Source organism: Stegastes partitus, unplaced genomic scaffold (genome assembly GCF_000690725.1).
Source record: "Stegastes partitus isolate 25-593 unplaced genomic scaffold, Stegastes_partitus-1.0.2 Scaffold751, whole genome shotgun sequence".
In the NCBI taxonomy this organism is placed as follows: Eukaryota; Metazoa; Chordata; class Actinopteri; family Pomacentridae; genus Stegastes; species Stegastes partitus.
The window spans coordinates 256,615-272,332 of record NW_007578482.1 but is presented as its reverse complement, the minus strand read 5'-3'; the positions used below and the strand labels follow the sequence as shown (position 1 = coordinate 272,332).

Here is a 15,718-nt window from a genome sequence, read left to right as displayed (position 1 = left end):
AAAGAACTAGGCATGTCAATGGCAAAATGGCTCCACAGCGCCTCCTAGAATATTTCAATGGTGTCCCGTCGGAAGCAAGTTTGGAAATGCCGGCCCGTCCAATTTCGATCAATGGCCATTTTGTGCATTTTGGCTGTGTTTCCAGCATTCAACGGAGTCCTGTCAGAAGGCCATTTCACTTTGACCAATTTGGTCGGCATATGTTGCAGGTCAGGACGCACAAAAAAATCAACTAGTACCAAGCTCTAAACTCAACAGGATGTCCGCCATTTTGTAAAAAGATGACGAGAATTTTGGCAATTTCTGCTAATTTTTAGCCATTTTCAAAATCTATCTCTTCCTTGGGGGAATCATGGACACATCTGAAATTTGGCCAGCACTGACTACAGGACATGGTGATTTAAAGTTAGAAAAAACGAAACACCATAAAATGGGGCCTGCTGTGTAGCAGGCCTGTACGTGCAGCGATCTACCTGTAACTTTACCTACATGCTCCGAGTCTTGGCCAGAGTGCGTTCCCATCACAGACCAACATGCACGCCACCTCGGCTCACCATTAAATAGGAAGTGGCGTATAACTAGCCCTCACGTGCTCCGATCTGCCTGAAACTCCATACGCCGGATTAGAGTCCCGGCCGGAGCGCGTTTGAGTCACATCCAAGGTACGCAACAGCTGACAACCGTACGGCGAGTACCTGACCATCACTGCTTTCAGCTTTAATTTATCTGTTTCTTGGACATTTAATTTGAGGAACCATGTAAAAAACTGAATGTATACGGCGTTCCTCAATCCTATATCCATTCAATCACAGGTGTCTGTGATACATATCCCATTAGTTAACTAACTCACTTAACTTAATGCTATCATAATCAAATGTATGACCAAAACCAGTCATTCCCCATGCCACACAGGCTTCTGAATAAATGGCTTACCCATTTCATTGAAGCAGTCGTCTTGTTTCCAATCTGCAGGCAGTGTGCCAGTATGATCAACTCGAGGATCCCGTTTTCTCTGATCCGCATTCTTCATGTTCACAAACAGCTGGTTGTTATTGGTCTAAAAAATATTGTGGGAAAAAAGAATGATTTGTATATGTGAATATTTATTAATAAACACTCTTTATAAAAATATAGTCATTTTTCTCTACCATTGCTTTGCCCATACCTTTCCATATGGACCATTGTTAAGATGTGGGGGGCTGATGCACTGGGTTAGAGTATGGTAGCTGGGGTTGGAGAAGTAGCTGCTAGGTTGGGGTTCACATGTTGGTGGGTGAGCATCTGAAAAATTAAAAATTAACGGGCAGTATTAGCAGAATGCACTAAATGCGTCACTTCATCAGTGCCTTAAGGAGAATGAAATGCAAGAAAACTGCAATATGTAATATCATGCAGATTAAGAATCAAGTTGGTCATACAATAGGGATTAACTGTTAATAGTTTAGGTTTAATTTAGACTCCATGCTTTATAGTATATGGAAAAGGCTTTTTTTTCCTTTGCATTCTGTCTCCGCCCGTGATCCAAAAGTGGAGGCAGAGGCTTTTTCTCGAATGCTAAAATGTTGGCAGTGCTAAGTACTACAAATTGATTAAAAAGGTTTTCAAACCTGCTCCTTTTCAGCATACTTTATTGTGTTGTATATTTCAATTACATACATTAAAAAAATGATTTTCTCATCAATTTACACTCAATAACCATAATGACAAACTGAAGGAGGTTATGTTTTATTACCTCTGCCAAGAAGGTTATGTTTTAGCCAGCGTTTATCTGTTTGTTTGTTAGCAAGACAACTTGAAAAGTTATGTGATCGTCTTATCCTTTGTGTCTGAGTAACAGTGGGAAATGAAATGAAAAATACTTTATTTATCCCAGAAGGGAAATTCAATTTAAAAAGTTAACCTCATTTCATCACTGACTATTCTATGTGATTGTGTCACTGTGATAAATACACGATAAGTCAAACCATAAGTACATAAGTAAAACCGCCTGTCTAATACTGTGCAGATCCCACTTTTGCTAGTCTTACCCGACATCAAGTGAGAGGCAGAATACAGCCTGGATAGGCTGGCAGTCAATTGCAGGGCACACATAAAGACAAACAACATTTCAAACTCATAGTCACATCTCCGGGTAAATTAGAGTTGCCAGTTAATCCAGTTGCAGGGTTTTGTACTTGTACTGGTTTTGTATATAATCTGGGTTTATTCTAAAACTCACTATAAAGTCTTAGAGAAACTACAAAATAAATCTTTCAGGGCGACCCATGAACAGGGACTATAGTACCCCGACACAGCGGTCGTGGGTTTGACTCCCACTTATGACCCTCTGCTGCAGGTCTCTCCCCATTCTTCTCCCCCCTTTCCTGTCTGTCTATACTGCTCTAAATAAAGGCAAAAAGCCCCACAAATATATTAAATAAACAAATAATTCAGACTTTTCATTCACTTGAAGTGTTGCGATAGGAAAAGTAGCATTAATAGAAATATTGTCTTCCTTCTTTGTAACCACAAACATGGACTGTCCTGTTCCAAAGTAGTGTTTTAATGTTAGAAACACGTTAGGATAAACAACTGTTGGCCTGTCTAACATGCCTGGAACATTGTATGTCACTGAGTTGTTGCAATTTTAAGCAGGTCAACCTGTACTGTACCTGCAATAGTGTAATCAGTTGTGACCCTCATAGCAGGAGTGTAGGTCACAGCTGGCATGGTGGGTTCTTTGCCTTTCTGCTTCTTCCTGTAAATAAGTAGGATGAGCAAAAGAAAGAGCACCAGCAGCACCAGGATGATGATTCCTGTAATGGCTCCAATCTGGTAGGTGTCCACATGCATGACTGCACTGGTCAAACTGTTGAGGCTGCCCACCACCATCACACCAGCTGCAAACAGGAGAATGAGGAAATGTAGAATGACAGTTAAGTTCTGATTGTACAGTGCTTCCTGTATTATCATACCCTTGGTCCAGGATGGAATTATGACTGCTTATTGGATATTTAACAAGCGGGTTTCAATCGCGACGATAGAGCACTGAGAAAATTGTGTCTGTGTGACGAAAAACGGGGGTTTATACATAAAGCTAGACTGGAAATGTTTTCACAAAATCAAAGGGACAGTTTCTTTGGAGATCAAGAAATGTTTATTCAAACGGAGCTTTCTGGTTTTGCTTCAGTGAAATTCCCCCTTTGTCAGTATGAAAAACCACCCCATCAATATAAGTTATTTCCTTTAATCAGAGGATCTACAGAGGATGAACTTATCACGATTAACTAAGTGAGCTGTTTAGTTAATCATGATGACATGCTCTGCAACAATGCGATTCTCTGTGATGTGCCCTAAACAATGTCCGACAGTCAGTGTGTGAATCACTCTGTGAAGCAGGTGAGCAGGTTTTTGACCAACAAACAAACACATTGCCTTCTGCGGCTGACCGGGGTGTGATAATTTGTCAGGCATTACTGATGCTCAGCCCGTGAGCCGTAACGATTGGCCGACCATGACTTTAAACGGGCAAAAGTTATTCCTGGAATCAATTTCAGGGAATTCTGTTATGACAAAAATTGAGATTATGACATTTTTCTATAACAGTAAACGGGCTGTTTTACTGTTGGTCATATAGGAAATGATTCAGGACTTCAATATTTTATGATTAAAAAGGGGATATTCTATAAAGTGGTATGACATTAAGTGGGCAGCACTGTACTGTGTCTCACAGTTACACACACTCCCTCAGTTTGCTGATATAATCACCAGATTGCAGACTCAGTCAGTCGCACTCCAGCCAGTTCATGCTCTGTAATTGTAATGCTAACTTCTGCTGGCTCTGCCTGCAGTGTACCTGACCAATGCCCTGCCTCCATCTCAGTCCAACTGCTCTGGAGACAATCACTGCTAGTCTTCTCGCTACTGCTTGGCTTCTCTGCCATCTGCTGCTGCTTCAACTTGCACTGCTGTACTCCCTAGTCCAGTCCTTAGGCAAGTCTCCTCAGCACTGCTCCATGATCAGCTAAGCTTTCCAGCTAGTCCTGGCTTCTCCTAGTTCACTGTGGCTCATCCAGTAAACCCTAAAGACAATACATTTGACTTACTCGCTGGCTTGAGTCAGTGACTCTATATATGACTCTATATGTAGCTTCCATTCTAGCCTTAACATGAGCTGTGTCCTTACCTTGGTCACATCGAGCTCCCTTCCAGCCTGGGGTGCAGTAACATGTACCAGTCATGTGATCGCAGGTGGAGTTATTTAGACAGTCACAGACCTGACGGCAGCCATAACCATAAGAACCAGAGGGACACTCTAGATATAAGGAAAAAAAATCAAATGGGTAATCATTTAAGTCCACCTTAAGAAACAATGTCCCTTACCCAAAAGTATTTGTAAGAGAGTGCCTGCTAAATTTGAAGTGCTGAAAGTAACTGAAATGACAAATAAAATTAAAGCACAAAAGTAAAACTGAAGTTTAAGACAGTGTTAAAAGAAGTTAGTCAGTCATTTAAGAAAAGTTAGGGAAAAGAGAGATAAACATGGAAACACATACAGTACTTAACACATTTATTAGACTACCTGTCTAATTTGTTAAACACAGAGGGTGTGTGTGTATATATGTATGTATATATATATGGAGCGTCGAAGTGCTTTACTACAGATTTCAACGTTTTACAGGAATGAGGAATTTCAAACTGAATTTACCTTTTTATACCCAAATTTGAGCCAGCTCACTAGGCTTCTCAAGAAGTCAGAAATTAATCAAGTAAAGCATAACAATAATCACTAAGACTCATTTTTCTGTTCAGGAATGCAAGTAATTAACTATAATTTGACATCTTAATCAAGAAACAATAATATGCTTCACTGTTTTTTCTGTTTATTTGTGAAACAATAAATTAAAAAATTGATAGATACCAATAATAATTATATTTTAGCGTTAAAGATATAATTTGGGTTAAAGAGCTTCTACATACTGGTGTAATAACCATTACAGAAACATAAAAAATGATGTTGTTAATTGCCAATTCTGCTAATTTAGGGCAGCTGTGGCATAAACTTTACATTGGGCGGTGGCCCGATAAATTTGTTAAGCACTGCATATTCATCTAAACAGAAAGGGATGTGAAAGAAAAACATGCAAACAGAACAAATGTCTGTGAAAACAAAACAGGATGTAAGACGGTGTATCATACTTTGTTCACAGTGGTGCCCCATGAAGCCAGTGCGACATGTGCATTGTCCAGAGATGTGGTCACAGTCAGCTCCATTCTTACACTGGCAGATCTGAGAACAGTCTTTTCCATAGAAACCTAATGGACAGCCTGCAAGCAAGTAATCCCCATTACATGCTATACTATACCTATATTACAACAATTGCTGTGTGATAAATGTGTTTCTAAATTATGCTGTGTAAGCTACAATACCCCTAAGTTGTATCTAAGCTGTGAAAGTGTCTGTATGTAGAAACTATTTTACTTATGGTTTCAAGGTTGAACAGCCACACTTTTGGTTCGTTAGCCTCTTTGCTTCAGCACATTCAATTTGAAATAAACAAATGTAAACTACATACAAGTCTCAGCATTATTTTGAGTAGCTTTATGTTAAACTGAAACAACTGTGTGGGATATATAGATCATGTAACACATAATGCTAAAATTGCAAGGGTTCGAAAGCAATTTGACAGCTGGCTACTAAAAAATGATTGAAAAAAATCACCAAATGACTTTGAATTTATCCGCCTGAAACTGTGAAAACTGAGAGATTTGTGGGATGTTTCACTTTCAGAGACTCCTAGGAACTTTCTTATTTGTTTTATGAGCAAAAAATATCACGGCTGTGGCTCAGGAGGTAGAGTGAGTCGGTCAATGATCGGAAGGTCGGCAGTTCGATTCTGCCATTGTTGTGGTGTCCTTGGGCAAGATACTTCACCCACCTTGCGTAGAATGGCAGCCAGCTTACCACCACCGGAATGAATGTGTGTGAATAAATAATTGACAGTGTAAAGCGTCTTTGAGTAGACCTAGCCTTGAAAAGCGCTATATAAATCTGATCAATTATTATTGTTATAAATGTTTTTTCGGCAGCTCTGTGTTGTTTCTACATTAATTCCTTCATAAAGGAGCTCACATGTGGCTCAGAGCTGACTAAAAGTTGTTATTTAAACTGACGTGGAGTGAAGAAGTGACCTTGCAAGTAAAGAAGATGCTCAAAAGGCACCACTTTATCATAGATAGATCAAACATGGTGGTGCCTCTGTCTGCAAGAGCATCACCAGGAAAGGACAGTGAGTGCAGATGACTGTGTTCCCAAGTCGTCAGGCAGACATTGAATGCAAACACTTTTTCGTAAAATATTGATATATTATAATAGATCTGTTTGACCTCATGTCCACTTACATTTAAGCTGCTGAACTCTTGAGCCATTTTGGGCACTAGCTAGCAAAAGGATCATATCAGCTATATAGTTTGTTTCGTATTGACATAAACGTACTCAAGTTCCAGCTGAGATTTGGCTCTTTTTTTTGAATTTAGCATGCTAAAGTAACAAGCCTGAAGAACAAAAATGCAAGACCGTCCCAAAACACTTAGAACCTGGACTGTGTGTGTGTGTGAGACTGACGTTGTGTGCAGTAGAGGCCCGTCCATCCTGGGGTGCACTTGCATTCTCCATCATAAGCGCTGCAGTAGGCTCCATTGTGACAGTTACATGTGTGGATGCAGTTGGGTCCCCACTGGCCAGGTGGACACACTGCAGCACAGCAACAACAAACTGTTAGTGCCAGTTCATAGATAAATATCCTCTCTAAAAATCTTTTCTTTACACTACAGTTCAACAAAATTGAAAAAGAAGCACTTTACAGGTAAGTAGCATTACGAAGCACATCAGATTTGTCATGTATCTTATTTATTATTTTACTGTATGAACGCACACTGAGAGCAGTCACTGCCGATCCATCCTGGGTAACACTGACAGGAGCCATCTATGGGGTTACAGGTGCCATTGTTGGTGCAGCTGCAACTCCAGGCACAGTTCTTCCCAAAATGCCCACTAGGACACACTGCACAGACAAACACATGTCATTCAGGTCCCTCAACCACATCTTATAGATGAAAGTATTCTACATTGTTTTCAGCATCTTAGCATCTTAGTTGCTGAAAAGGTGCACTGTGACTTTTTTTAAAAATCGTACTTAAATGATCAACATCGTTGCCTACTGAACGTTTTTGAGCAGCATATCATATGACAAAGTGTTCTTACTTCTCTAAAAAAATTTCCAGCAGGGAAATATAATTTGTGACAGAAGCTTGTACCATCAAAGAGATATTAATGCTAGCAGCTGTCTTCAGTCTTTCTGACAAGATTAACATCAACATTACTTGGAGATTTTTCTCAGAACATCCCTTCTAGGACTAACACCAACGGGAAGAAGTGAACAATCTGAGCCTTTCTCAGGCCTTTTGATCAAAGTAGAAACTCTGTGGTACGGAGTAACATGACTGTATGCACTGCATCCTGATGCTCACCCTCATTACACAGTGTTCCCTTGAAGCCAGGCAGACAGTCACACTGTCCCGTGACGTGGTGACATGGTCCATTGCTGTGGACACACTGTGGACAGGTCTGACTGCAACGGTGGCCAAAGTAACCTGGCGAGCAGACTGCAGACAAATCATTGGAAACACAAAAGTAAATTATTTAACCTGTATCTTAAAGTAACAGCAAATTCTTTTCATTGCCTGGGAGTGACAGAGGACTTAAGTTTAGGGTAGGCTTTAACATCAGATTATACTAACACTATGTAATAACACTGTGCACAAATACACTCACTCTCCAAGGTGCTAGAACAGGGGTCGACAACCTTAAACACTCAAAGAGCCATCTGGACCCGTTTCCCACGGAAAAGAAAACACTGGGAGCCACAAAACCCTTTCAACATCTAAAATGAAGATAACACTGCATATATCGTTTTTTACCTTTATGCTATGTATAAAAAAAAACTAGTGTATTGCATTTATGAAATCAATCAACTGCTACAGAGAAAACTAAATTTTATTTCTGCATGCAATAAAAACATTTTTAACTCCAACAAAAAAGAACACTGGTTGAAGGTTATTTTGAAATAAAATACTCAATGTCTATTTGAATTCTCTTTGTATATATGAAATTAAAAGCCAATATTAAATCATCCACCTGCAGCAAAGTCAAAATGACATCAGGTTGTCCTGCTGACTGCAGCTGGGACTGCTGACCAGACTCCTGACCGCCTGCGAGCGCTTTGGGATGGGGAGGAGCTCACAGCAGCACCGCTGCTCGGTGAGGACAGTAACTGCATTATATGTGTTTTCACGTCAGAGTCTCCAAATCACCAGAAAAGTCTCAAGTAACACCAGAAAGAGTCGCTGGATTGGTTGCTAGTCGCTTTTGACAAAAAAAAAAGTCGCCAAGAGGATTTGGAAATTCACCACATTTAGCGAGAAAGTCACCAAGTTGGCAACACTGCGCATGCTGGTGGGTGTCACACATTGGCAGTGGTGACGTATATTTTGAGCAACAAAAAATTAAACACATTTTATTTTAATGTTACAAGTTCACCATAATCTTCAAATTCAGAATTACATTTTAAAAACCAACGAACTAAAATAAAACACATTTAAAATAAAATACTCATAAATCATTTTACAAAGCCACAAGGAGCCGCAGCAGAGGTATGAAAGAGCCGCATGCGGCTCCAGAGCCGTAGGTTGCCAACCCCTGCGCTAGAAGACACAGAGAGACTGTAGTAAAACAGGCAGAAACTTATTGATAGAATGAATAGAATTGAATAGAGGGCAGCCCACAGTGCCACAGCAATACATTGTCTCAGAAGGGGTGGATTCCAATAGTCTAAAGATGTTTGAGAGGCACTGGTTTAAAAACTGTCAGCTGCAGGTTGAGCTATTGGTTAAGAATTTTATTGTTTATCTTCACTTTCATAATTAAAATACGATAAGACAAAATGTTGAAAACAAAATCAGAGTGAAGTTGAGCACTAGCTGTGTAATGATCTTGCAATAGTATGCGGTGCTGATAGAAGACTTACTCCTCTGGCAGGTGGTGCCTCTGTATCCTGGAGCACACTCACAGGTTCCTTCATCCGGAGAACAGGACGCCCCATTCTTACAGTTACAGGGGAGTGAGCAGTTTGGGCCCCAGTGACCCTCTGCACACACACTATCACAGTGAATACCTGCTCACACACAGAGAGTTGTTTCCATCACTTTAGAGGACAATGACCTACAGTTGTTATCTGGAGATGTACCCTTACTGTTACCACACCCACTGCTTGCCTTGAACTAAACTTAAACCCAGTCTAGAAACTAAAATCCACTAAAACAGTTACTTCACAAAGTGTTCAGACCAATTCCCTTTTTGCACTTCTTTTTTTTCTGTGTTGTAGATTTACTGCCGTAGTTGATTGGTGTATTTCAGACACATGCTTTTTGTCTCTACAGTGTGACTCACAATCTTACTGTGTAAACAGATTTGAACATAAACTATAAAGCAGGGAGTACTAGAAACTAGTTATCTTGGGTATACTGTCATATGTATTAAATCAGGAGGACATTGTTATTGTGTCTTACCAGTCCATCCCGCTAGACAGCGGCAGTGACCAGAAGAGTGGTGACATCCATCAGCATGACTACAGTCACAGCGTTCTCTACAGTCCAGACCATACGTACCATCCTGAGGAGGACGAGCAGAAACATGAAAGAGATAAACTGCAGAAACATGGCAAAATACACAAGATGTGGTCAAAGTCTTCAGTCTTCAACATTTTTATAAAAACAACACAAAACAAAACAAAACAAAACAAAACAAAACAAAAAAACCCGACATACTGTAGTCAGTACGACACAAATACTATCTGAATGAAAGCTTAAACAAGCCATCACTGGATCTGACAGTCTGACGATTATGTTCACACAAAAGAACTTCAAAAATATAGCAAGAAACTGATTTTGTGGAGAATACTCAAGTAGTCAAGAGTAATAAAATCAATCTGAAGAAAATGCAAGGTATTAATACTATTACTGAAAAATATTAACCAGAGGAGCAGAAAAGGAAGATCAAAACAGACACCATACACTACAAAGAGTGGAAGATCATGGCTACAAAGTAAAAATTGGCACAAGGGTCTCAGACCTAGAAAAGTTCTCCTAACCAACTCCTACACTTCAATTAAGCACAAAAAGTGCTTCAGTTCCCTCTGAAGCTGATGGGGATTTTTGAAAAGGTACACTTTTGGACAAAGGCCGGGCCATCAAAATATGAAAAACACCAATGACAACTTAAAGGGCCAAAGATACCTGAAAAGACTGGGCAATCAGAAAACACTGACCGAATCCTTAAACTATTTCATCAGACTGTCTGATGAAAAGATCTCCATCCTTATTAAAGGCCCACTCCTGCTACAAATGCCTTTTAAGTTAGGTCCTAGCCCCCCAAATACTTTAACTACATGAAGCAAGCTGATCTGTAAATACTGAGAAATTTGTCGATACATCTAATGCTCATTTTAATCAAAAAGTACATTTGGCCCTGAATTCATCCATCCCAGCCGACTCAGGGTGAAGGCAGGGGACACCCTGGACAGGTCACCAGTCTATCACAGGGCTACACTTAGAGACAGACAACCAAGCACACTCACATTCATGCCTACGGACAATTTTAGAATCACCAATTAATCTCAACATGTTTTTGGACTGTGGGAGGAAGCCGGAGAACCTGGAAAGAAGCTACGCTGTACGGGGAGAACATGCCAACTCCATCCAGAAAGATCCCGGGTGTCCTCACTGGGACATGAACCGGTGACCTTCTTGCTGCAAGGGAACGATGCTAACCACTGAGCTGCCTTGCAGTTCCCTGAATTCAGTTATACTGAAATATTCTGTAAATTATTTCAAAAGTATGTAGAAGAATTCCTGCAGACACCTAAACCTCATTCAAACTTTAATTGCACTACAGGTGAACTGGCCACTTTATCTTCTCTGTCCAGGAACCCTGATGTTATCTCTTGCTCCGGTGGATGTCTGACAATAAAATAAGAAGATCTTTATTTATTTATTTATTTATACATTTAAAGGGGAAGTTGAACCTTTCCTAAAGCAAGTGTTGCTGTCAAGCAATGTAAACCAGTTAGAGTACAAAAACTTGACTAATGATGTTCCTCTTAGACCAGCTATTTATTGCCTACCTGAAGTACATCAGCCAACAGAAGGGCTTCCAAAATGACACTTCAATAAAGCAAGCACTGGTTCTCCTTCCTAACCTTTATTTGCTACCTTCAGAGCAAAAAGCAAGTCTCACCAGATGTAGGCTGCAGGTACAAGCCTCCCATTGGTCACTTATTTCAGGCCTTCCTTTCACTATCTGGGTGTTACCGTCTTCAAAATCCACTAGACAACCAGCTCTGGGCTAGAAACCGACCACACTGGAAATGTCAAGTGTTGCAGAGGAATTCGATCATGCAGTAACGCAGCCCTGCTGAATTTTTTCTTTTTTTTCTTTTCATTTTTTGTGGATTATTCAAATGACAGTGTTCACCTCACTGTGTGCAAATGTTCCACCCAAAACATTCCACCCATTCCTATTTTGAGTGAAGCCACGTTCTCCTCTAGGCTCCACCTAAGATGACTGTGATTGGTTTGAAGAAATGCAAACAAGCCAGAGCTTTTTTTATTCCCCTAGAAGTAGACTGATAGTTAAGTGCAGCCAGTCTAGATCAACCAAATATAATTTACAGGCTTTTCACAGCATCTCAACAATTGTTTCGCTTCCAGCAAATTCTATATGGAATTTAATAGGGATCAAGTCTGCTTTGTGGACACATGGCTAACCTAATATTGGGAGAGATAGCTACACCCACAATTACATCTAAAACACTGCATACTCAAATGCAAATAAAGTTGAAACTATGTAACATGTAGTGTTAAAAACAACAACAACAAAAAAAACATTTGTGTCATTCGTGTAGGTTGACACAAATAATACTGGACATGTTAAAAAAATACACACACATAGTCACTTGGGGGTATCTACATCCTCTCACCTGGCAGTGGAGTTCACACCTCTCTCCTCTCCAGCCTGGAGAACAGGTACAGCGGCCGTCCAAGGCACTGCATGCGCCTCCGTTTCCACACTTACAGGTGAGATTACAGCCCAAACCCCAGGTGCCACTGGGACAGTTGATGGAGCAGTCCACCCCATGCCACCCTGACCACACAAGGCCAATAAGATGAAAAACTCACACCACTCACATTTTTCTTTGTTATCAGTAGTTAGCATCATTTTTACGGTAACACAATCATCAAATTACCTCTCTGCTAACATATGAATTAACTTGATTATCAAGATGTTTCAAATGGTGTTTAAATGCAGTGTTTTTAGCCAGCTTTAGAACTTCATGGTATCTTGTCTGTTTTATGCAGAAATATAAACACTGATTGAACAAATCTTGTTGTGAACAGAAGCAGAAATATATTTTCATAATATTAACTGTACTTAGTAAACTTTATATTTACTGCTATAATGTTTTTACAGACAAAAACACTTTTGCATTTAGTCTTTTTCTCAGATTATTGACACATTATAACATATTATGACTTACAGCTCAAATTTAACTTTAAAAACTCAACTAGAAAATAAACGAAACTAAAATTCATCCATCCATCCATTATCTATACACCGCTTAATAATCACTAGGGTCACGGGGCGGCCGGAGCCTACTAAACTAAAATAATAAATAATGATAACAAAATAATAATCTTTTGCTCTTGTCTCTCTCCTTTCTTCTCTTCCCTCTCCTCCTCGACTCACCTGGTTTACAAAAGCAGGACCCATCCACAGGTGAACACTGAGCCCTGTTCTTACAATTACAGGTGGATGAGCAGTTCACTCCATGTCTTCCAGCTGGGCAGGGGACTGAACAGTTGGGACCCTGAGAAGGTCAATGGATAAAAATGTTAAAATCGCTGTGAGGACAAAACGTTATTTGGTAATGCATGAAGGGTCTGGAAATGACGCTTGAGTAAAATGAGATATTCATACATTTATGTTGAAAAACATAAAGAAAAAAGTTGAGGAATGTAAAACATTGTTTTCTGACGTTGCAGTAGTTTTAGACTACTGCCACTACACGTTATTGCAAAACCATATATTTACTGACCTTGTTCTGAGTGAGTACAGGAAGTCTTATGCTGCGAAACTGACATTTTCACTAGATTTCTTTTGTTTGGTTTTTGAAGTATTGATGTATGTTTGCTGCCTGTGTTTCTGGCAGTCAAGTTAGGGGATTAGCCCACAGCTAACCACATAACAAGCCTCATTAGGTATCATGCTATATGACCGCAAAGCATTTATTGACACAAACATAGACTTACCATAAAGCCTGGAGCACAGACACACTCTCCGGTCACGCTGTGGCAGTCAGCTCCATTCTGGCACAGGCACACCTGCTGGCAGGACTCGCCATAAAAACCTGGGGCGCACGTTTCATTGCAGTAGAGACCTGACCAACCCGGCTGACATGTACACTCTCCTGACATTGGGTGGCAACTGGTGACGAGAGACAAACATATTGCAGTTACAAATTGTAAGATATGGCACGTACTGCATGTTGATTACCTTCTAACATCAGCATTCTTACTAGCGAGTGCATCTTTATTGGTTAGGGGCTGGGGGCAAGGGATTTGGGATGCTTGAGACAAAAAATACTACAACAATAAAATAAAATAAAATAAAATAAAACAAAAAAAAAATTATATATATATACATATATCACTGTCCAAATTAAAATTCACTGACTGAGAGTTACAGAAAACAAGTGATGACTGTGATTGTCTCAAAGGGTTGTTCAACAAAATATTAGTTCACGGGTCCCATCATGCTTGTTTGCTTCTTTATATATATATAAAGCAAGTCATGATTTTCATTAAATGCTTGTTTATTATTACTTTTGTCAATTTCAACTTATTTCAGTAACAGCTGTTTTTTTCCTCCTTCTTTAATGGGAGGGTATGAATACATTTGAGGACGACTGTACATACACTAAGATCACTATGCCTTTAAAATATTTAGGAAAGCCCAGATGATGATGTCATGGCTTTGGAAGCTTTTGATAGGTTCATTGACAACATTTGAGCTGATTGGAGGCACACCTCAAACACACTGCTTCCTTCTGTAAAAACATGGGATAATCTAAAGAAATCAGCCAAGATATCAGGAAGAGAACTGTGGATCTCCACAAATCTGGTTCATCCTTGGGTACAATTTCCAGATGCCTGAAGGTTCCCCGTTCATCTGTTCAAACAATTATACGCAGGAATAAACACCATGGGAATGTCCAACCATCATACCACTTAGGAAGGAGACAGGTTACATAACAACAATTACTATTATATTTTTTTATACTAAGGTATAGTTTATAGCTGCAGTATCCCTAAGTGGTTAAAGAGGGGCCACCACATTTTTGAAAATTTGAGTGCAAACCCCCCTAATATATGTTTAGGGAGATAGTAGAATATCTGTAAATATCTGAATCTATCTATCTATCTATCTATCTATCTATCTATCTATCTATCTATCTATCTATCTATCTATCTATCTAGACAGACTCTGTGTCTCATTCAGAAATAGCGAGGCTGCATACAGGCAAAGGCTGTTCTACAATTCGACGTACATCTGAGAGTAGATAACCCTACAAGGTACCCTTCTAGGTAACAGAATTAAAACTGTGGCTCTATAAATCACGATCCTTTAAAACAATGAAGAAAAATTAGAGTCTCCCATGCATTTGTCTAGGCATGAGATCAAACTAAATAAGACTGAACTTGAAGGAGTCTCAGTGATGTTTGACATGTCACGCCAGCACGGTGGAGAATATCTGCAGTAACGCAGGTGGAATCTAACTGTCTTTGTAAGTAACTGCATTTGACCCACAGCTGGCCCACCTGACATAGCAGTCCAATTGAGGAGAAGCAGGACAGCTGTTCTTCGCAGCAACACATGCATTCCACCAGCTGTGACAGCCTGACAACTGATAACTGAATACAGCCAGCTGTCTGCAGGGACAGCGGTCGCACTGACAAACAGACACAGACAACACAAGAATACTTCTTCCCGCTCATAGCTGTCAGTGAATAAACTTGAGCCCTGAGAGTAATATCTTGGAATCTTAGGAACCGAGGGACAAAGTTTGTCTGTTTCAGAATGTATTAAAATTTGACCCTATCACTGCAGAACATGGTTTGTCACTGCTAACAGCACCATTTATTGATTTACTGCATACCTGCGGGTGTTCTTGATGTAGCAGGGACACTTCCTATCGCACTGTAAACCGTAGTGTCCTTCACGACACAGTCGGACATCACAGGTTGTCCCAGTGTATCCTGGCTCACATTGACAAATTCCATTGATGTGGTAGCATTTGCTGTTGTTTTTACAGCGACATGTCTTTGCACAGCTGGCGCCATAAGTACCAAGTGGACACTCTTCCTGACACCTGTTAAGAGACAGAGACACAGTGATCCATAGTGAGTGATGGGAGAGGTAAAGATGATCAGTTGTTTTCCTTTCAACAGAAAAAGGAATTATTATCTTGTGTGTGTGCGTGTGTGTGTGTACAAATGTACTTCAAAAAGTTCTCACTGTCCATAAAAACTCAAATGTTTGAAGTAATCATAGAAAAAAAGGAGA

General features: G+C 40.0%; 1 protein-coding gene across 1 annotated transcript in view; it reads right to left on the bottom strand.

Moving 5' to 3' along the window:
* The window catches only part of megf10 (multiple EGF-like-domains 10), a 71,485-nt gene that overhangs the window by 6,081 nt on the left and 49,686 nt on the right, over positions 1 to 15,718 (bottom strand). Inside the window, exons 9-22 of the mRNA XM_008291603.1 lie at positions 15,312 to 15,524; positions 13,405 to 13,579; positions 12,842 to 12,962; positions 12,075 to 12,238; positions 9,607 to 9,709; positions 9,066 to 9,212; positions 7,510 to 7,644; positions 6,915 to 7,043; positions 6,605 to 6,733; positions 5,179 to 5,307; positions 4,166 to 4,294; positions 2,652 to 2,879; positions 1,166 to 1,281; positions 934 to 1,057 (exon numbers count right to left, since the gene is read on the bottom strand). Of these exons, the coding sequence (XP_008289825.1) occupies positions 934 to 1,057; positions 1,166 to 1,281; positions 2,652 to 2,879; positions 4,166 to 4,294; positions 5,179 to 5,307; positions 6,605 to 6,733; positions 6,915 to 7,043; positions 7,510 to 7,644; positions 9,066 to 9,212; positions 9,607 to 9,709; positions 12,075 to 12,238; positions 12,842 to 12,962; positions 13,405 to 13,579; positions 15,312 to 15,524 (2,042 nt within the window). The remainder of the gene's footprint in view (positions 1 to 933; positions 1,058 to 1,165; positions 1,282 to 2,651; positions 2,880 to 4,165; positions 4,295 to 5,178; positions 5,308 to 6,604; positions 6,734 to 6,914; positions 7,044 to 7,509; positions 7,645 to 9,065; positions 9,213 to 9,606; positions 9,710 to 12,074; positions 12,239 to 12,841; positions 12,963 to 13,404; positions 13,580 to 15,311; positions 15,525 to 15,718) is intronic.